The 22,634-nt window shown below is 35.3% G+C and overlaps 2 protein-coding genes across 2 annotated transcripts; one reads left to right on the forward strand and one right to left on the reverse strand.

Annotated features, from left to right (window-relative positions):
- Positions 1-804: 804 nt before the first annotated feature.
- LOC113510763 (putative nuclease HARBI1) lies at positions 805-6,434 on the reverse strand. Its single transcript, XM_052902519.1, has 5 exons — positions 6,035-6,434; positions 5,317-5,513; positions 3,537-3,666; positions 2,776-2,917; positions 805-1,915 (listed from the first exon to the last, which is right to left on the reverse strand). Exons 1-5 carry the CDS (start codon positions 6,347-6,349, stop codon positions 1,260-1,262), a joined length of 1,440 nt encoding a protein of 479 aa, XP_052758479.1. The 5' UTR covers positions 6,350-6,434; the 3' UTR covers positions 805-1,259.
- Positions 6,435-10,298: 3,864 nt separating this feature from the next.
- Positions 10,299-21,268, forward strand: LOC113510696 (monocarboxylate transporter 14-like). Its single transcript, XM_026894199.3, has 6 exons — positions 10,299-10,453; positions 15,321-16,464; positions 16,554-17,105; positions 17,931-18,146; positions 18,587-18,872; positions 21,037-21,268. The coding sequence occupies exons 2-6, from the start codon at positions 15,379-15,381 to the stop codon at positions 21,219-21,221; spliced, it is 2,325 nt and encodes a 774-aa protein (XP_026750000.2). The 5' UTR covers positions 10,299-10,453; positions 15,321-15,378; the 3' UTR covers positions 21,222-21,268.
- Positions 21,269-22,634: the final 1,366 nt, after the last annotated feature.

The raw sequence follows: 22,634 nt of genomic DNA on the forward strand, positions 1-22,634 counted from the left end.
ATATTTGAAAAAGCAAAAAAAGTTCGGTTAAGGTGAAGTGGTAACCGTTCTCAATAGACGTGAACATAAACATGGGCATGACAGTGAATGCCATGGCACCTTGCAGGTGTTGCCATCAGTGTTTTGCTTCTGTACTCTGTAATACGAGTATCACACCTTTTAAATTAAAATATAAACAGCTGCTGTTTCCATGTTAAAATAATATTAAAATATATAATATATTTTAATTTAATGACTTTTTTAGCCGATTCGATGTCTATAAATCGGTATATCAATATATCGAATATATATATATATATATATATATATATATATATATATATATATATATATATATATATATATATATATATATATATATATATATATATATATATATATATTACATATATATATATATATATATATATATATATATATATATATATATATATATATATAGAGGGTTGACGTTAGGCAAGTGGCCGGTTGTAAAACTAAAAACCAAATCTTTTTGTAATATGGATAAAATCATATTACGCCGACCCCAAATGGTTGGGATAAGGGTAGGAAGATGATGATGATGATGATATATATATAAATAATATAGTACCACTGGTGCCTCGACAGCGTATATCGTTAGAGCAGGTGGGTATACCTACCATTCCATTATCACACATTAAGAAAAAATGGTTAGAAGTCTACTGAGCGAGTTTTATTGTCCAATTGTTTGTACCATTTGCTGCCATTGTTAAGTGACCAAATGAGTTATAATCAATTTGTTTCAAATCTTACTTTTTTTAAAGTACACAAATAAAAATCACGTGACATTTAATAATGTATAATAGAGTCAATATAGGTACATATCGTTAATACTAAAAATATTAACCTGCGCCGCGCGAAATTCAATTAAAAATAATTTTTTTGATCCATTCAATATCTTATTGATTCATTAACAGTAAATTTTATGATTTTTTTTATACATGATTATGATTCTGTGGTAAAAACTAAAATAAGTAGACGTTAAAAAATGTAAATTGAGAAAATGGATTTGTAAACATTTTTAAAAGAACAATAAATATACATTTTTAAATATTGTATCAGCTGTTGGACAAATACTGAGTTTAGTTTAAAATTAAATATAAATTTTGTTAAAATTATATTTAATATTAAATAAAATATAATTTCAAAAAATTTGTCATCATTTTCTGATGAGAGTGGTGTATCCATTGTTAATATTTGAATCACTGTCACTTGTAACATATAGTCCTAAACAACCACTACTGTTGTGGGTAGTGCGCCCACGTGGGGGCCATTCCTGGCATCCCCAGGCTGTATGCGGGATTGCAAGGCATTGACATCAGCCTTGGCCTCTTGCTGGGATCGTCGTGTTGACTCCTTATATCTTGAGGCTGATGATGCTGTTGCGTGACTGGTGGTTGAGCTTGCGCTGTGCTATTATAACTCTCCAATAGCCTGTCCTTTTTAGACATCCGTTTCTTCGGTGGCGTACTCTCTGGCAACACTCTACGCTCGTTCCATAACCTCTCAACGAGTCCGTTCCTCGCTTGAAGGCCGTTCTGGTCGTCCACTTGCTTCCTTGGAATTGGTCCGCTGGCGACCTTCTGCTTCATAGCCTCTAACCGTTCTTCTGTCTGCGTCATTGGTACAACTGGAAGACCGTATCTATTGCAAATGTTGTGAAGAACACAGCATGCTACTATTATCATTGTCACGGATGGCGGGTCGAACTGCCTGTTGCATGTGGCTTGCAAACATTTCCATCTGCTTTTCAAGTGCTTTATCGTGTCCGTTGCGGCGCCCAGCGTTTGACTGTGCATATTCGTGTAGTACTTTCCGGGCGATACGGGTGATTTCTTGGTAATTTTCGGTATCGGTGTCATGATGAAAGGTTTCTGTGTGTAGTAAGGACCGCCTGTAAAGAAATTCAAGTTAGTCTGCTTAATTACTGGATTTTGGTATCTATTATACATTAAATGAGGAATAACACAAACTAATATTGACTTTATTGTGAACATTGTATCACACATAATACAGACGAAATCTTAGTATCCTACATAACAATAGTTTTTTTTTTCTGTAAAAAGTGAGGGTAGTTCTAAAAAAAACTCTGACATAGAAATATTGATATACCTACAACAATATCCATTAAATTTTATAGATAGGACGAAGTTAAAATCATCTAAATCTTTGAACGCTATAGACTAAACTACATGTGGACAGCATAAATTATCAAAAACTTGCAAATCTTATTTTACTTTAGAAATTATATGTTTTGTTAGTATACTAAATATACTTTTAATCAAATTTACCTAAAATATATTACATATATACTAATAATACAAAGAGGAAGGATTTGTTTTTTTTTATGCAACTTAGAATAGCAAACTGGCACACCTGATGAAAAGTGGTATCCGTCGCCTATAGACATGAATAGTACCATGGACTTAAAAGAGTATACTGTGTCGCCCATGATATGCCTCATATCATGTTGTCGATGATATTCTTCATGTGTTGCCATTCTTGAGGACTAAGGTGTTATGGCTGTAATGTTACTGCCATATCCCTTTACACCGAAACACAGCATTGTAATGGATAAATATAAAAACTACTCAACCGATTTCAAAAATTCTTTCACCTATAGAAAGCTACATTATTAGAGAGTAATACAGGCTATATATTATTGCCAAAAGAAAAAGAAAGCTGGGCCGAATTGCTAATTATAAATATAAAGACATATTTATAAATTAAAAAGCTGTATTCTTTTCTAGTTACCTATAAGCCAACATGGCTCTCCCGAATGATTGAGACTCTCTAAATCTATGCGGACTGCGTGACGATTGAGTATAGCGTCGTTGGACAGTGAGCCTCCCGCGCTCGCGTCCACGCTCAGTATATTCAGATCACTGTCGCATATCTGAAAATATCAATATATACAATGGTAAACTAATATTTGGATCAATGTATTGAGTGTTCCATCTGAAAAATAACACATATTTTTCATTAATATATATATATATGTCCTGCATCACGCGATATCTATCATTTTTCTATGTCTAAGTATCACCATTATTATAGTTTTCATGCATAAAATGTAATAAGAGGTGACTGAGGGAGTAAAACACAAGAGAAATTATAATTTTTATATTTATAAAAATTTAAAATTTGTATTTACAAACAAATATTTTATACAGACCGAAGAATGCTGTAATTTGGCAGTTTTTATTGTAAAAGATTTTTTTTTTTCTTAATGGACGATAATGTAATGGTAACCCCGCCTGCACTCTCAGTATATGCTGCCAACAGTAAAAATATAGATAACAATGTATTAACTGTAATAGATACAGGTTCAATGGGAGTATGGTTATATTGGACAGATGTTTTTAGAATACCAACAAGCCAATGGCTCAATTGATAGAATGTGGACCATCACCTATAGACATCGCCCATGGACATAAAGTATACTGTGTCGCCCATGATACCCCTCAAGCCTGAATCTTTACATTATGGAATATATAGGATTATAATATACTTACAATCTGCACCTTCTTGGAGTGGTAGGACTTGTTGAAGTGACTCTTCTGGTCATCGTCCGGCCGCGCGATGGGCACGTGCGTGCAGTCGATGCAACCCACCACATTGGGCATACCATATTTCACATAGAATCTATAACAGTTAAATTTATTTACTTTATTTTTTATTTTATATGCTGTTACGCAGGCGAAACCATGAGAAACAACTTGTGCTTAATAAATTTAATGACAAAGCACCCATACAGCAGAGCAAAAGCGTATTGTATTTAATTAATTAACGAAAAGATATTGTAAATGAAAATAATAATTATTTATTTTATAATTAAAAACTTGTAAATATCTTATTCTGATACATTAATACTTTTTCCATATAAAAAATAGTAAAATTGGAAGTTAATCATAAGATTCAATTTTGTTTTATTTCATAGATTATTAAAGAGACAGAAATAGGCAGTGATGTATACATAGTTAAAATAATGGTGATAGATATAACAAATGTTTTGAACACATATTTTTTTAACAATATGTATAAATGGAGCTAGCTATACAGAAAATATTGTGGCAAAAGAAACAGAGTTGTAAGCATTTTTCTTTAGAGAATTGAATGAAATAAATAATATGCTAATACTATATTTATAATAATAATATATTGGAAAAAAAAAACAAATATTTATAAATAAACTAAGCACAACCATCTATTTAATAATGCTTTAAAATAATAATATTAATAAATAATACTAATAATAATTCCAAAGAGGGTTGACATCAGACAGGCGGCCAGTTGTAAAACTATAAGCCAAAACTTTTTGTAATATGGATAAAAAAAAAACATATTATGCCAATCCCAAATAATAATTGGGAAAAGGGTAGGAAAATGGTGAAGATGATGATGATTAATAAATAATAACATAAATAAATAATAATTTAAAATTAACTATAATAATGCTAATAATTCAGTTTGTACTTTTCATTATGTGCATATTCTCTGGATTATACAATATATTAATTAGGGTAACCCAGTCTTTAAAACTGGTGTTAAGATCCCAAAAAAATAATATTTTTCTTCCTAGAACATTTTTTTTATTACCAAAAATTAAAAAACATAAAGTAAATTAAAAAAATTCAAAAAAAGAACAAACCATATTTTTATCAATAGCACTATGTAATAACAGATCTGTAATATCTTGTTCTGTATTATGTCATTGATACAGATTATTCTTTTTTTTTTTTTTGAGAAAATTATATTTTATTATATTTTAATTTTTTTAGTAATTAAAAAAAATTAGACTAAGTTTCTTTTTTTTAAATTCCTATTAATAAACACTGTCACTAGTTGTAAAAAATGGGTTATGTTAATTAACATACTACATATATATGACAATATTTTAAAAACAAAAATCGCAATGCAGGAGTTTCATTTTTTTTTTCTATCTTTCTCTAATCATTCTATCTGTAATCAGTCCTTTTGAACCATAATCAGATGTGTTGTATTATAACTATGGATATTAGGAGATACATATCTAGTGAGATGCCATATGAAACAAATAGGGTGTGAAACAAAAAAAAATTAAACATATAACAAAATTTACAACTTTCATTGTTACACACACTCAATAGAAATAAAAATATTACAACTAGATATTAAAAATGAGACATCTGATAATACATTATATATTGCAGTTATAATATATATATTTCCACATTAAGTTACAAATGTAAAAAAGGCAGCACAAGCGATTGACTTAGCCACAACTGTGAACAGAAAAAAAAATAAAGTACCAACCTAGCTTTAATAATATCCCTCTCATTTCTCAAGTGCGGGAAATGTATGTATTTCTTCACTATGGTAGGATGGTTCATAGCCTCGGTCACTTGCTGGACAGCTGTGCTGACAAAGTACTGTGTGATACTGGGATCAGTTTTGCCTCCTATAGACTTTTGATACTTTCCAGTTGCATAGAAGGATAAAGCTGCCATCACCTACAATAATTGTAAACAATTAAAAAAAATACAGAATGATTTTGAAACTATAAATATCAAATATAATGTAAGGTAATTTAATTATAAATAATAGAACATACTCTTTTCAATTGATCACATTCAAAGAACATTAGGGCACATTACGTGCTTTCAGAAATGCCTTGTAGTTAATCTTTTTTTTTTATTTTTAAGTATTTTTTTAATTTTTAGTAATATAAAAAAATAATCTTAGTAAAAAAAAAATTTAGACCCTATTAATGAATTCTAACACGAATTTTAAGTAATGGATTACTTTAACATACTGTACATTAATTGTAAAACTAACTGAATTGACTTAAGAATATTTTATCAAAAATGCTTGACTAAAAAAATCATATAGAATATATGTAATTTATCAGTACATTGATTACAGACACAGCTTAATATGTATACAATTTATAGTGACTATTAATAGTCACATAAAAAAATTTTTGTTCTTAAGAACAAAAAATTTTTACAAACATAAAGGTGTTCTCACTCACCTTGCTCTCCACTGAAAACTCAATCGACTTAGTAGAGTCTGGCATCACGGGCTTCAATTCTTCGCACAGTTTCCTTGCCAATTCCTTCGAAAGTCTATACGAATCTACGAAAGCAGGATCACTTAAATCAAAAGGATCACATTCCTCACGACCTTTTGGATTTATATTTTTTTTCTCGGGACCCTTAACTCTCTCCACTACCAGTGGCTCTTGCTGCTTTTGCGTATTCGAGGAATCCCATTTTAGAAGTTCAAATATCTCCGGGTCTTCATCCACGACGGATATATAACCCTCTTCTGGCGGCTTCTCAGCCATTATTCAATATTTTACTTTGTTTTTGTATAAGTTGATTCTTAGCTTGGGATGCAGCTGTGACAACCAAAACGACATTTGTTGCACAATGTTGCCATAACGAATAAAGTAATGATATATAAATAATAAATTTCAACGAAAATCCAGAACACAGCATAATCAATAACATAGACTAAGAATAGTATTTCTATAAACCCGTTATATAAAAGATAAAAATCATGTCAGTTATTTTTTGTTTACCTATTAACTAATTAAATTGCAAGATCAAATTATAACTTTGAAAATAAGACGTTATCGTAAGCGGTAGAGTTTATTTGTATGCTATATATTTGTTTGTTAATCTGTTAGTTAGAATTCAACTAAAATTACTTTCGTCAATCATCTATCACTGGTGCCCCACCAGTGTATACCGATAGTGCAGGCGGGGTTACCATACCATTATCACCCTACAAAAATCATAGGGTAACACCCTCGCGGTTCCCCCTGGAAATCATCGTGCTCAGTTCCGAGCGAATTTATTACGATGGGCTAACTAAAATGACCTGTTTGAACAGAAGGGATTGTTGGTAATGGGACTGGTACTCCAGTTCCATTGCTAAAAATATAATCTATCAAGTTGACCTCCACGTGGTCCCTCTTGGAAACCATTGTGCTGAATTCCAGGTGTATTTCGTCACGATAGGCTAACTGACCTGCCTTTCCATTCTTATCTATCATCTCCCACCGGTGCCCCGCCAGCGCTAACGATATACATTACCAATCCATTATCATCCATTAAATAAACTGACCTGCTCTTTTGGGAGAGAAGGGATTATTAGTAATGGGGATTAGTAACTCCATTGTAAGCAATATACTATATCAGGTCGACCTCCTCGTGATTCCCCTTGAAAACCGTCGTGATTGATTTATTGTTAGATTTGTCACGGTGGGCTAACTGACCTACTTCATCCTCACCTATCATCTCTCACTGGTGCTCCGCCAGTGTATACCGACAATGCAAACGGGGTTACCATGCCATTTTCACCCATTAAAAAAAAACCTTTCACCCTCACTAGTGCTCTGCCAGTATATACCGTTAGCGCAGGCGAGTAACCACTCCATTAGGGGGGAAACGGATTGTTAGTAATGGAGTTTGACGACCCCATTGCTAGCAATATGCCCTATTAGGTCGACCTCCACGTGGTTCCCCCTGCAAACCATCGTAAACAATTCTTGTTAAATTCGTCACGATGGGCTAACTGACCTACTTCATCCTCACCTATCATCCTTCACTGGTGCCCCGCCGGTGTATACCGATAGCGCGGGTGGGTTACCATTCCATTATCACTCATTAAAAGAAACAGTCTATTATGATCCATTTAAAAAAATACGCCTGCGCCGTTTATCATTGTTGCGACCTGATATTTTCCCAAAAATAGGCACAGAAATGATATAGGTAGGTATGAACGTAGTCGAAGGATTCGATGATGTCACGCCGTCCGCCGTCGCACCTCATGAATTTCATTATTGGCATGACTAAATTAACTTTAGTGATGCCTAATCCTAGGTTAGAATTATTTTCTTCACTAACTGTAACCCATTGGTTTGGCTGCGTGATTTTTTTTGATACGTGTAAATGGTATGGTAACCCCGCCTGTGCTAACGGGATGCGTTGGCGGAGCACCAGTAAAGGGTGATCGATGAGAATGAAAACAGACCAGTTAGCCCATTATGATGAATTCATCAGGAATTAACCATGATAGTTTCCAGGGGGAACCGCGAGGAGGTCGACCTGGTTGGATATATTGCTAGCAATGGGCTTCTCAGTCTCCATTACTAACAATCCCTTTCCCCCCTGGCTGCGTGAATTAGAATCACATAGACACAAAAAGAAAAGGTACACAAAAAAGGAAGAGATTGCTTTAACGATGAGGCCGCCTTTTGTACTTTATAAGCGTAATATATATGTTTTTGTATTATTCATTAAGTGGTGCAATTAAAAATTAATAAATAAATAAACAAAACAGCGCAATGGGAAATTTGAATGCTTAAGTTTCCCTTCAACAGACACAAAAAAGCAAGTTTTCATTGAAATCTTTGACCTATTCTTTAAAAAACACATAAGATGACTTACACGAACTTCTACCTTTTTTTTTTAATGGGTGATAATGAAATGGTCTTCCCACTTGTGCTAACGGTATACGCTGGCGAGGCACCAGTGAGGGATGATAGGTGACAATGAAAGCATGTCAGTTAGCCCATCGTGATGAATTGCACTAGAATTAACCACGATGGTTTCCAGGGGGAACCGCGTAGAGGTCGACCTGATAGAGTATATTGATAGCAATTGGGACTAACTTCCCCGTTACTAACGATCTCTTCCCCCCCATGTGATATGGTAGGTGAAAATGAAAGCAGATCAATTAGCCCGTCTTTACAAATTTAACAAGAATTACCCACAACATTTTCCTTTCAGTGTACTTATATTATTAGTAACAGAGCCACTAGCCCCAATTTTATCAATCCCAACCTTGGGATGAACCCAAATGTTGTATTTTATACAAACAGATTTTTATTACATTAGGCAACCATAACAAGCTGTAGGCCTGTTTTTATTTGGAGTGTTTTGGTCGACCATACAGCCCGTCTGATGGTAATAATACAATAACATCAAGCAACTAGTTAACAATCTCGTATCGATAACAGATATCGTGTCCCCTCACTGATTGCAATATCTACTTGTTGTACACACACAGCGATATATCGCTAGGCAGAAAAACAAACTCTGTGTCTATTATATTATAGTTTATATATATATATATATATATATATATATATTATATATATATATATATATATATATATATATATATATATATATATATATATATATATGATAAAAAAATATATTTATCATATTATTTTTGAGCCTATGCTATGTTTTATATACAAATGGTCTTACGCACCGATGGGTATCAGCCATTGAAGATCAAGGTGAGGCGCTCGCTATCCGTCTTGATATTACAAAGACTTTTGACCGGGTCTGGCATCGGGGTCTTCTATCGAAATTGCCCTACCATGGACTTCTTGACAGAACGTTAACTAGAGTCTCCGATTGGGGACGACAAAACTTAGTCCAGTTTATCCCAGCTAAGACACAAGCTTGCGCGTTCACCGCTAAAAAAACCTTTGAGCTATAAAAAACATTATAGTTTTAGTTATACTATGTATAATAATATTATTTAAACTGACTGATGGGTTTTTTTTGTATGGGTGAAAATGGAATGGTAACCCCGCCTGCGCTATCGATATACTCCGGCGGGACACCAGTGAGAAATGAAGAGGGGAGGATGAAAGCAGGTCAGTTAGCCCATTGTGACGAAATCAGCAAGACTTAATCACAATGGTTTCTAGGGGAAACCACGTGGAGGTCAGCCTGATAGGGTATATTGCTAGCAATGAGGACATTACTAACAATCCCTTTCCCCCCAACTGATGGGGGTAGGGATAATTAGTAATGCACACTATGGGTCTCATTGCAAGCAACATACTCTAATAGGTCGACGTCCACGCGGTTTCTGCTGGAAACCATCGTGCGCGATTAATTCTTATTGAATTCTTTACAATTTGTCTTCATCCTCGTTTGTCACTGATGCCCTACTAAGGGCTTTACCTTCTTCAGGTATATCAGTCCTATCGTACCTTGAACTGATTTCTCAAACAAAACTTTATCTACTTTCCCTAGACGCGGAAAGATTACTATCAGTTAAAAAAAAAGAATATGGATGACAGGTGACGAAAAACACCGTCTTTTGTTTTTGGCAAATACACTAATATCGGGGTGAATGCCACTAAAGAAGAAAAAAAAAACAGTTAACTAAATAACTCTAAACGAAATCATTTGCTATTAAATCCCAATCGAAAATTTCTCTGCTAGCAGTGTGTAGCAGACATTAAAAACGGCTAAACGTAAACCGGCGCCATTGTCGAATGTAGATAGTCGGTATTCAAACTCGTGTACAGTATGACGCGCGCTCCGTAATTATTTTATTTATTTATCAAATTAGAGTGCACTGTGAGTGTTATGTGGACTGCGTTACGGTTGACGGATTTTTATGAAATAATCAGGTTAGTTTTCTTAAGTCACGTGTTATTAAGTTTTTTTTTTTTTAATGGATGATAATGGTATGGTAGCCTCGCCTGCACTGACAGTGTACAGGTGACGGGGTATCAGTGAGGGATGATAGATGAGGATGAAAAGGTAGGTCGGTTAGCCCATCGTGATGAATACGACTCGAATTCAGCACGATAGTTTCCAGGTGGAGGTCGACCTGACAAGGTATATTTGTTAACAATGGGATTGGTAGTACACGTTACTAATAATTTCAATTCTGACAAAACTAAAAATTAAAGTGCTGTACCGATTTTGATAAAATTTCTATCGATCCAATCTGTACGTGTATCTTTTCGGATGAAAAAAAAATTTTCAGATTGGTTTACAACTAACGAAGTTATGAGGTAGAGGTAACAAACGAAAAAGATACAATCAAATTGATGACCTACTTCTTTTTGAAGTTGGTTGAAAAGAATCAGTTATTTAGTAGTCATAGCTATGTCATGCTATATGATATAGCAACGCATGGGGGGTATCATGGGCGAAACAGTATACTCTGCTATATCCATGGTACTGCTCATGTCTATAGGCGACGGTTACCACTATCCATCAGGTGGGCCGTCAGCTTGTTTGCCATTCTAAGTTGTATAAAAAAAAAGTTTTCATAAAATCCGTTTAGTAGTTTAGTTTTTAAATCAAAACAACTGGATTTGTAACAATTAAAGTCGGTTTTTTTTTAACACAATTCAATGTAAATACATATATATATGTACTTGTATAGCAAATAGAAATGCGAACATTCACAAACTGCACAAGCTACATCGACTAAAAATGATCCGCATGAAATTCGAATCCATTACCCTGTTTAGACGAAGTGACAAAGTGCACAAACGACGGTAATGATGTAATCGTAAAATGAACACTTTGCATACTGGTTTAGCAATGTATGTAGTGGGGAGAAAGGGATTGTTAGTAATGGAGACTGAGAATCCCATTGCTAGCAATATATCCAACTAAGTCGACCTCCTTGCGGTGCCCACTGGAAACTATCATGGTTAATTCCAGATGAATTTATCATAATGGGCTAACTGGCCTGTTAATGGATGATAACCCCGCATGCGCTAACGGAAGGGCATCAGTGAGGGATGATAAGTGACAATGGAACTGCAGATCAATTAGCCTATCGTGATGAATTCACTTGGAATAGAACACAATATTTTCTAGGGGGAACCGCGAGGAGGTCGACCTGACAAACTGTATTGCTAACAATGGGCCTCATTTTTAACATTTCATATTCCCCCCTCCCTCCGCTATCCATATTACTTATGCTTACTTAAAAAATTTAATTACTTATGCTACCTACTCCCATTTTATTTATTCTGTGACGCAATAGAACGTGATAAGTGACAGCACATGTCTTGATAATCTTAACAGCATATTGCACGGTGTCTGTTTGTATTTTATTAGTAGTTATATATGTCCTTGATTGACATCTGTCACGCTTCTTCCGACTTTTTGAAATCGGCTGAGTTTGAGTATACTTTTAATATAATCTACGTAGGCCTCGATTCCAGAACGTGCATGCATGGGCATGAAACCTTTAATTAAATGTTATTATATGGGGGGAAAGGGATTGTTAGTAATGGAGACTGAGAATCCCATTGCTAGCAATATACCCAACCAGGTCGACCTCCTCGCGGTTCCCCCTGGAAACTATCATGGTTAATTCCTGATGAATTCATCATGATGGGCTAACTGGCCCGTTTTCATTCTCATCTATCACCCTTCACTGGTGCTCCGCCAGCGTATCCCGTTAGCGCAGGCGGGGTTAACCATACCATTTTTACCCATCTAAAAAAATGTTATTATATTAAATCATCAGCAGTGAACGGATAATGGTTAAAATGACGATGATGATTGTGATGTACTCATTAAAGCTTAGACTGCAAGTCTCCCGCTCCAGACCACTCCTCTGGGTGACGTTCGGGCGGCTGGTCGTGCGAGTCGCATTGTGATATTGTTTATTATTTCCTACATCTACCTACCATACCAGGAGGACAGCACAATAATGATATTAAATCATATTAAACCCCTTCCCTTCCTATGGGGGTGATATTTTTTTATTTTTAATGGGTGATAACGGTATGGTAACCCCGTCTGCTCTATCGGTATTCACTGGCAAGGCACCAATGATAGATGACTGGTGAGGATGAAAGCAGGTCAGTTAGTCCATCCTGACGAATTCAACTAGAATTAGACACGATGGTTTCCAAGGGGAACCACGTGGAGGTCGACCCGACAGAGTATATTGCTAGTAATGGGGCTATTTGACCACACTACTAATAATCCCTTCCCCCCATGGGGGTGATAAGAGACGACTAAGGGAATGTAATGGTTGAAGAATGGGCAGCAGCGTCCCTCTTAAAACATCATCAAAGCCTAACTGCAGTTGTACCTGCCTACCAAACATAGCAATGGCATCCTTGCAATCCTTTATATTAATATTAAACCATATTTGTTTTAACTCCACGCATATACCTTTTACTTTGAGTTATCACTACTTGATTGAAGGGCTTACCATGAAATGTTTTCCGAAATTTCGGTGCCAAACGAAACACAAATTTGATGTTAAAATTACATAATACATGCCGTTTGGAAATATTAAAAATGTTTTGGACTTTTATGATAGGATGTATGACGAACGAAATGTTAAACTCCATTTATTGGTCCGATTTTGGTATAAACAAAAACACGAAATTGAGTCCGAAAATTCGGAATTTCATTTCATGGTAGATCCGCTGGTGTTTAAGATACAGATTACGACTTAATTAAGGCTCCAGATATCCCACAAATTAGGATATTTTTATTTTGTATAAAGTAAATACAGAGATGCGATTTATTTGAAATACTTCTAATACTTTGGTCAGATTGCGCGCCCTATGTCTGACTAGTTTTTTTTTTTTTTTTAATAAAATAAATAATCTGACATATAATGTAACTTATGGAGATGAATAAACTAATTATTATTATTATTATTATGTAATAATATAATAATCGCTTGAAAGAGTTACGAACGTTTAGTTATTTGATAATCCATATCATTAGATACATTTTGCTGATTATTATCAATGTTTATCAGATAATTGGCGATTATCATTAAGCATTATACATATAAAATATATTTAAAATAACATGGCAGAGATGACCTGATTGTTTCGTCGATATTTTATAGAAACAATGTAGTCAAATTTATTATAAACTAGCGAGACATCCTGGCTTCGCATGGGTACAGTTGATCGCATATACAGAAATTTAATTAAACCCATTGTATAGATATACAAAGCTTCCGTCAAAAATATCAAACTACAATGAAACCGTACCTATTCAAATTCGAGTTTTCTCAAGAATCATTTGTCAAACCCGTAATATGGCCAGTTTATGACGTGTGATCTCAGTAAAGAATGGACCATTCATTCCCAACGAACGATTATAACTGTACAAAATATATATATATATATATATATATATATATATATATATATATATATATATATATATATATATATATATATATATATATATATATATATATAGGTAGGTATATATGTATATAAGCACTTACGAAATGTTTACGATGTGTTTTTATAATTTAAACTTTTTGCACTTCACTTTAAAGTTTCAACTGCGTTGGTAGGAGTTCCCATTCTTTAATTCCTCCAGGAATCTATCATTATGAGGAGTCTCTCTGAAAATTAATACTAACCTATATTAAGCTACGAGTCATATTATTCACAGTTCGTAGGTCATGTTTGAGATGACGCGATGAACTTAGTGAGTCAGTAACTGATAAATGTATTTTTATATCTATATGTATAATTAAACATTGTGTCCCACGAGATAAAAAACGACTTCAGTGAAGTTTTATTACTTTCTTCAAGAGAAGACTGAAATCACACCTTTTAACCAATAGTACATGATAATTCTATGCACAATTAAAGGAGGCACCAGTGAGAGATGATAGATGAGGATGAAGTAGGCCAGTTAGCCCATCGTAACGAATTCAGCAAGAATTGTTCACGGTGGTTTCCAGGGGGAACCACGTGGAGGTCGACCAAATAAGGCATATTGCTAGCAATGGGGCTGTCAAACTCCATTGCTAACAATACCTTTTCGCCCGGGATTGTTCCTAATGGCGATTAGTAACCCCATTGCTATCAAAATACCATATCAGGTAGACTTTCACGCGTTTCCCCCCTGAAAACATAATGATTGATTTATTATTGAATTCGTCACGACGGGCCAACTGACCCGCTACATCCTCACCTATCATCCCTCACTGGTGCCCCACCAGCGTATACCAATACCGCAAGAGGAATTATAATTCTATTATCCTCCATTAAAAAAAAACTATACTCATACAAGTACTTTACTAGGATTTCTGTGTTTAACATCAAAGTACGTATGTATTACGCAATCCGTGCCGAAACGGTTGAATGAACCGACGAAATACATAAACAAGACGCCATTGTTAATCGAATAGATCCAGATATTGAGTGTTTAATCAATCATACAATATTTTAACACATACTGCATAAAATATAGAGAGAACTCACGTGTACTTATTACACGAATCCTTACTATCTCTTACATATTTAAGATAAATTTTGTAAGTGACTCTGCTTTTTTGTTACCTCTTAGATAAACTGATGTGTAGATATGTACATATATGTAATAATAATAATAATAAACTCTTTATTGCGCACAATAGAGATGTATACAAGGAGTATCTATACAGAATGTGCATATACAAAAGGCGGGCTTATCGCTAGAAGCAATCTCTTACAGACAACCTGTATTTAAATTTATTCTTTATTGTTTCAGATAATATCAACCGTGACAGTGATGAATCATAGTCTAGTCATATTAAACAATAATTAAGATGTCCGAGGAAAAAAGTTTAACCGAAGTTACCTCAGCTAGAGAATATTCACATAATGAGAACACGGGAGACATGAACAAAATTAACTCGCTTAAATCAGAATCAAAAGAAATAGTAGCGCACTATACTAAAGTGAGTGATTCTCCGCCTGTAGAGAAAGTGAAGTTCGAAGGTTTAGATGATAAGGACAGTATTTGTTCTGATGATTCTGATGTTGAGAAATCCCCACCAATACCAGACGGTGGGTGGGGATGGGTTGTAGTGGCTTCAGCTTTCCTTGTATCAGCTTGCGCTGATGGTTTAGCATTTTCATTTGGCTTACTACATGAAGAGTTCACACAATTCTTCGAGACGACACAATCAAAGACATCTTTAATTGGCAGCCTTTTCATCGCTACACCACTATTAGCGGGACCAATAATGAGTGCCTTAGTAGACAGATACGGATGTAGAATAATGACCATGATTGCTGGATTTATGTCCACAATTGGATTCTTACTGGCTGCCATAAGTAATTCAGTTGAAATGTTATGTTTAACCTTCGGTTTTATAAGCGGACTTGCCATGGGTATATTGTATGTGACAGCTGTAGTAGCAGTAGCATTTTGGTTCGATAAAAAAAGGAATCTTGCCGTCTCTTTAGCTTCGTGCGGCATTGGCTTCGGAACATTAATTTACTCGCCTATGACGCAATATTTCCTTGAGATTTATGATTGGAGAAACACCATTGTATTATTGGCAGGAACCTTGCTTAATATGTGTGTTTGCGGGGCAGTAATGCGAAACCCGGAATGGCTTGAGATCAAACAGAAAAGAGAACGCAGCTTATCTAAATCCAGAAGATCGTCAAGTGCCGGATCTGTTTCATCCAAGTCTCTTGGCGGAGAATCAGTTTATTTAGATGCCGAGGAACTAAAAACCTTACTGTCTAGTGGTAAGAGTCCAGAATATATTTTGGCAACTTTAGCGGAAACCATTGCTGAAGCAGAAAAATTAGAAACTACTACCCAACTTAACGCTGAACCTATATACAGAAGAATGCACTCTGCTATTCACTTGCCAACTTTTGTACAAGGAAAAGAAAAGGTATATTTATTGTGACATGTATGACAACGACACATTTCTTTTTAAAATATTTATTTTATACTTACATATATAATTCATTATCTTTTCAGGTTCCACCAGAAGTAATAGAAAATTTAATGGCAAACAAACAACTATACAATATTATACTACAAAATTATCCAGATATATTGACACGAAGAAGATCAGAAATAAATATCAATGCAGAAACTTCTACAGAGGAGACGTCTAATGAACCAAAGGTGCCCGTACAAATAAAAATAAAAGTGCCGAAACATGAAAGTGAAAACAAAAGTAAGACAGAAACCAACGCACAGGAAAATAAGACTGATGACGAAACTGCAAAACCCAATGATATTACTAAAAATAGTGCTATTGAAAAACAAAGTCAAAACGTTAAATCTAAAGAAAAATCTCAACACACATCGAATAGAGACAACAAAACTGCTCACATGACAAATTGGTTTGCGAGGCAGATTTCAACTGACCACCACTACCTAAAAGATATGCCTTTATATAGAAACACTATTATGTACCGTGGAGCGATGATGAATATTCCTAGGTATAAATTAAAAACATCGTCTTTGCCCGATATTTATAGAAATTCCATGTGGTCGATTGGTTCAGAATCTGATGATGAAATGGTGTGTATTTTTACCTTTTTTAATGCAACTTAGAATGATGAACAAGCTGATGGCCCATCTGATTGAAAGTGGTAACCGTCACCTATAGACATGAGCAGTACCATGGACATAACAGAGTATACTGTTTGCCATTCTTGAAGATGTTATGCCTCTATACTCTGTAAATTCATTGGCATATCTCACTTTTCAAACTAAAACACAGCCATGCAAACACAACTACTTCATGGTAGAAACATCAATAGAGCAGAGATACCTAAGCAAACAACTTTTGTACAAAGTCTTCCTCTGAATGATTTGTTTGTTCCCATATTGTCTTATACTACCATTTTATAAATAACAAACTAATTAATTTTTTTTTTATACAACTTAGAATGCCAAACAAGCTGACAGCCCACCTGATGGAAAGTGGTAACCGTCGCCTATAGACATGAGCAGTACCATGGACATAACAGAGTATACTGTTTCATCCATTATACCCCCCATACGTTGCCATTCCTGAGGACTCAGGTGTTATTCCTCTGTACCCAGTAAATTCACGCCATATCCCACCCTTTAAACCGAAAAACAGCTATGCAAACACAACTGCTTCACGGTTGAAACACGAATGGGATATCGGTAGGTACATATTTTGTATTATTCAACAAAATCAAACAATACAAGGTTAAATTTATTTAATTACTCTAATAATATAATTTCTCATACAGAAACTTACTCATATCTTGCTATCATGACAATTTGTTTGTCAAGATATGCCTACCTACACATTTGTTACTAAGTTAGATGAAGATATTTTAATAGAACCTAAATTAATTCCACTATTTACAGAAATGGTATCACCGTCTCTGGGAGACTACAAAAGCCACCTTTGACTTCCGGATGTTCACAGAGTTCCACTTCCTCATGTTCAACTTGTCCTCCTTGATACTCTCAGTATGGTTCATTGTGCCTTATTTCTTCCTGAAGTCTTACATGACCGCGCGAGGGACAGAGGGTGGTGCTATGATGATTAGCATCATCGGAATTGCCAGTAGTATTGGTATTGTAAGTTTTGTTTTTAAAATAATATATTTAATTGTTGTGATAATTACCTAATCATCATCATCATCATCAGCCGTTATCTGTCCACTGCTGAACATAAGCCTTACCTATAGATTGTCATAAGGAACGGTCCTGAGCCGCCTACCGAGCCGTTACCTAATATGGTTTAATAGAGGGGAGGGATTGTTAATAATGGAGACTAAGAGCCCCATTGTTAGCAATATACCCAACCAGGTCGACCTCCACATGGTCCCCCCTGGAAACCATTGTGCTGAACTCCAAGTGTATTCATCAGAATGGGCTGACTGACCTGTCTTTTCATCCTCACCTATCATCTCTCACTGGTACCCCGCCAGTGTATACCGATAATGCAGGCGGGGCTACTATTCCATCATCACGCATTAAAAAAAATATGGTTTAATAATGTTTTATTATATTAACAGGTTGGACTTGGATGGGCGGGAGACCAACCCTGGGTCCACGTGATCAAGACATACGCCGTATGTCTCACTATATGCGGATTGTCCGTTGCCGCTTACCCTTTATTCATCACCAATTATTGGGCCCTGGCTGTTATATCCACCATATTTGGCCTCTCCTTCGCCAGCTCCTACTCCTACACTCCTGCTATACTGATGGAGCTAATTCCTATAGACCATTTCACCATCGCGTATGGGCTGATATTACTCAGTCAAGGCATCGGACATTTGGTTGGACCGCCAATTGGAGGTAATTTGTTAATTTATTTATTATTTATTTATTTACAAGAAACATGGTAAGTGTATAGATGTTAACAATAAGTATAAGTTCTCATATTTCGCCATAATTAGGCATGCAAAAAACAAAAAAAACAAACTTAAAAGGAATAAATGATAATTAAATGGTTCATTAAAATTCTTAAAAATAATTAAATTATATAAAAAAAAAAACAATTATATCAAAAATGTAGAACACTTGTCAACAATATAAAAATAAATGTTACTGTCAATCGTGGACTATTTTTTTTTAATGGATGATAATGGAATGGTAACCCCACCCGCGTTATCGGTATACACCGGCGGGGCACCAGTGAAGGATGATAGGTGAGGATGAAGTAGGTCAGTTAGCCCATCATGACGAATTCAACAAGAATTGTTCACGATGGTTTTCAGGGGAACCACGTGGAAGTCGACCTAATAAGGCATTATGCTAGCAATGGGACTGTCAAACTCCATTGCTAACAATCCCTTTCCCCCTGTTAATCGTGGACTATTGATAACAGCTGCATTGTAACACGATAGGTAATTTAAAACGACTTGCATTACGGCTTTTTCCAATTCGCATGACAAGGCCTTATAAAAACTATTTCACGTAATGTACTATATAGTCATATCTATGTTTTTGCTTGAAGTGCAATAAGGAAATTGTTTGTTTATTAAGAACTTTAATAATTGTTAATTCAGCACTGTACATACTAGGTTAATGTGTCGCTCTGCCATTTTTTATCTTAATTTCCTATATTTGCATTTGGTATATAAGATAATTTTTATTTGTTAACATAATCAGTTATAACTCTTTTGAGAATCAATCAAGTCATTAGAAATATACGTTTCTGCCAACCTCATCGCCTCAAGTCGGATTGACTTTACACAACATTTACTATAAATGTTATATGAATTCATTAACACCGGAGATGAATTGCGTACAAAAAAGTAGAATAAGCGAGCTAAAGTAGCAATGGTTTTACAAATCAGTTGAAATGATATTAATTAAAATCCTTCTTATGAAAGTATATCTGTCTGTCTTAAACATTTTATAATATTAGGCCTTAGGAATAACAACTCATAAGAGGTATTACGGACATCACAGCGTATTCTGTGCTCTTCATGGAGTTTCATGTCAATAGGTGACAGTTACCACTTTCAATCAAGTAATCTTTTAGCTTATAGGTCACATTAATTGTAAATTATAACCTATGGGCAGGAGCGCCACAGTATCAACTCCTTCCGTTAGACCGCATTCAAAGTCGGGCGGCTCGAATTATTGATAGTCAACGTCTTACTGTCCGACTTGACCCACTGAAATTGCGCAGAGATGTTGCATCTTTGTGCATCTTCTACCGAATTTATCATGGGGAGTGTTCTGAGGAATTGTTTGGATTGATACCTGCTGCTGATTTTCACCACCGTACAACCCGCCATAAACTAAAGTTTCATCCCAATCATCTGGACGAGTGGCGGTCTTCCAACGTGCGTTTTTCAAGGCACTTTCTTCCACGCACAACCATTCTTTGGAATCAACTTCCAGCAGCAGTATTTCCGAACCGATACGACAACATAACCATCAAGAAAAGAGAAAGAAATATATTCCTTTTTAAAAGGCCGTCAGCACACCTGCAATGCCGCTGGTGTTATGGGTGATCGTGGGAGGCGATAGTCACTTACCATCAGGTGAGCCGCATGCGCGTTTGCCATCTGCGTTGTAAAAAAAAAATTCTTTTGAGTAAAAATAATATGTGTATATTAACACTATACACTGCAAACTAAACAAACGCATGGCCCAACTAGGTTTATACCCAAAAAGTGTTTGCAGATTTTGTCACAGTGAGAAAGAAACGCCACAACAATTAATGTGTGACTAGAGCCCACTCATACATAAACGATATATCTCGTTTGGAAAACACACTGTATATCCTGTGAAGATAAAAAAACATTGCTACAAAAAACATCTTAAAATTCCTATCATTGGTAGAAATTAGCACAAAAGATCATGGAGACGTCGCAGTTTGACAAACTTTTCTGCATAAAAAAAGCCGTCTCTCATTATTAATAATTACCAATTTACATCAATTAATCTGTCAGCTTACCTGTCAGTGTAAGTCTCATAAAAAAATAAACATCCGTTCTCATTCCAGGCATGCTCTACGACCTGACAGGCTCTTGGGATATGACCTTCTACATCGGTGGTCTGTGGCTGGTCATCTCAGGTCTGTGTGTGGCCGTGATCGCCTACACGAAGAATGTCCGCATGTGTGGTAGTGCGCCCTTACTTAAGGAACTCGAAGAAACAGAGAAGACTGCGAACGGAATTGATGTCTGAATAATTTAATTGTATGCTAAAAATATATTTTAAAATAAAAAAATAAAGTTTATTTTTGCAATAATAAGCAGTAACCCAGTGCCAACATTCGTCGCTTATTCAAGCTGCATGGATCAAGGATACCTTGTATTAGGAGAAACCAGATCATAAATAACCCAGAATACCAACCAGACTTGAGCCGATTTAGAAAAGTTCTTTTTCTAAATTGGCTTGACCAGTAATCGAACCCGGGTCCTTGTCTACAAAAGTCTCTTCATTATAATCATGATATCAGCCCTTAACTGTCCACTGCTGAACACAAGCCTCTCAATTTGGAGTTTTGCCAGTAGTTGCCACGTTTGACACGCGGATTGGCAACCGCCTTTGGTGATATTTTAAGAGGGACGCTGCTGCCCATCCCACGCCCTCTTATTATACAACTTACAATTTATTTATTTACTTATTTATTTATGTAATGTATTTATTTATGTAAGGCAAACAGATAGCTATAACAATACGTCCATCGGTATGCACCGACGAGGCACCAGTGGAAGGTAATAGGTGAGAATGAATGCAGGTTAGTTGGCCCACCATGATGAATTCGACAAGAATTAAACATGATGGTTTCCAGGGGGAACCGCGTGGAGGTCGACCTGAGAGGGTATATTGCTAGTAATGGGCCTATTAGACCCCATTACTAACAATCCCTTTTCCCCCAATGGAACTGGTAGCCCGCATTACTAACAATCCTCCCCCCCCCCTGACGTACGAATTACGTCAGGAGGGGGGGGATTATAAATGTACAATAGGCACAATTTAACCAATTAATTGGACATCAACAGACTGTCGATGGTGAGGTCAAATCATTTGTTTGTCTAAATTTTCATTAATTTCTATTAAAACAAACCATAAGTGCAAATTTTTACATTCAAAATTATATTTTTTATACCTATTACAAATGTGAAAGTGAGTTTATTTACATATAATTTGTTACCTCTTAACGCTTTACCTACTTAACCGATTACTATTAAATTTAATATACACATGCTATATGAGATAGAAAAGAGCATGGGCTACTTTTTATCCTGGTCAGTAAACATATTGTTACCCGGACGAAGTCGCGGGTAAAAACTAGTTTTTATATAAAGCAACAATTATGACACGTTTCCTTAATAATAGAGAATTCGTCAGACCATTCCTCTTATACATATTTGCTTGTATGTATCATGGTATGACAAAATTTATCGCTAGAACGTCCTTGCGTATGCAAATTGCAAACAGTTACTATGAACGTATGAATCTACAACAAATGCATTATACTTACTGAAACTATTTACATTTGCATTAGCGATGTGCGACTTTACTAATCCACTTATTCGACTTAACAATTCATTAGGATTATTCGACTACTAATTTCATTCGACTAAAAATTTC

This window comes from Galleria mellonella, unplaced genomic scaffold (genome assembly GCF_026898425.1).
Source record: "Galleria mellonella isolate WM207_F2 unplaced genomic scaffold, CSIRO_AGI_GalMel_v1 utg905, whole genome shotgun sequence".
Taxonomy (NCBI): domain Eukaryota; kingdom Metazoa; phylum Arthropoda; class Insecta; order Lepidoptera; family Pyralidae; genus Galleria; species Galleria mellonella.

Bases quoted from the DNA above. Each gene is read 5' to 3' on its own strand.
- LOC113510763 (XM_052902519.1), bottom strand. From the start codon at position 6,349: ATGGCTGAGAAGCCGCCAGAAGAGGGTTATATATCCGTCGTGGATGAA. The intron at 5,514-6,034 runs GTGAGTGAGAAC...CAATTATTGTAG, and splicing joins AGTTTTCAGTGGAGAGCAAG to GTGATGGCAGCTTTATCCTT. The intron at 1,916-2,775 runs GTAACTAGAAAA...ATTTCTTTACAG, and splicing joins AGAGCCATGTTGGCTTATAG to GCGGTCCTTACTACACACAG.
- LOC113510696 (XM_026894199.3), top strand. From the start codon at position 15,379: ATGTCCGAGGAAAAAAGTTTAACCGAAGTTACCTCAGCTAGAGAATAT. The intron at 17,106-17,930 runs GTGTGTATTTTT...CACTATTTACAG, and splicing joins CAGAATCTGATGATGAAATG to AAATGGTATCACCGTCTCTG. The intron at 18,873-21,036 runs GTAATTTGTTAA...TTCTCATTCCAG, and splicing joins GGTTGGACCGCCAATTGGAG to GCATGCTCTACGACCTGACA.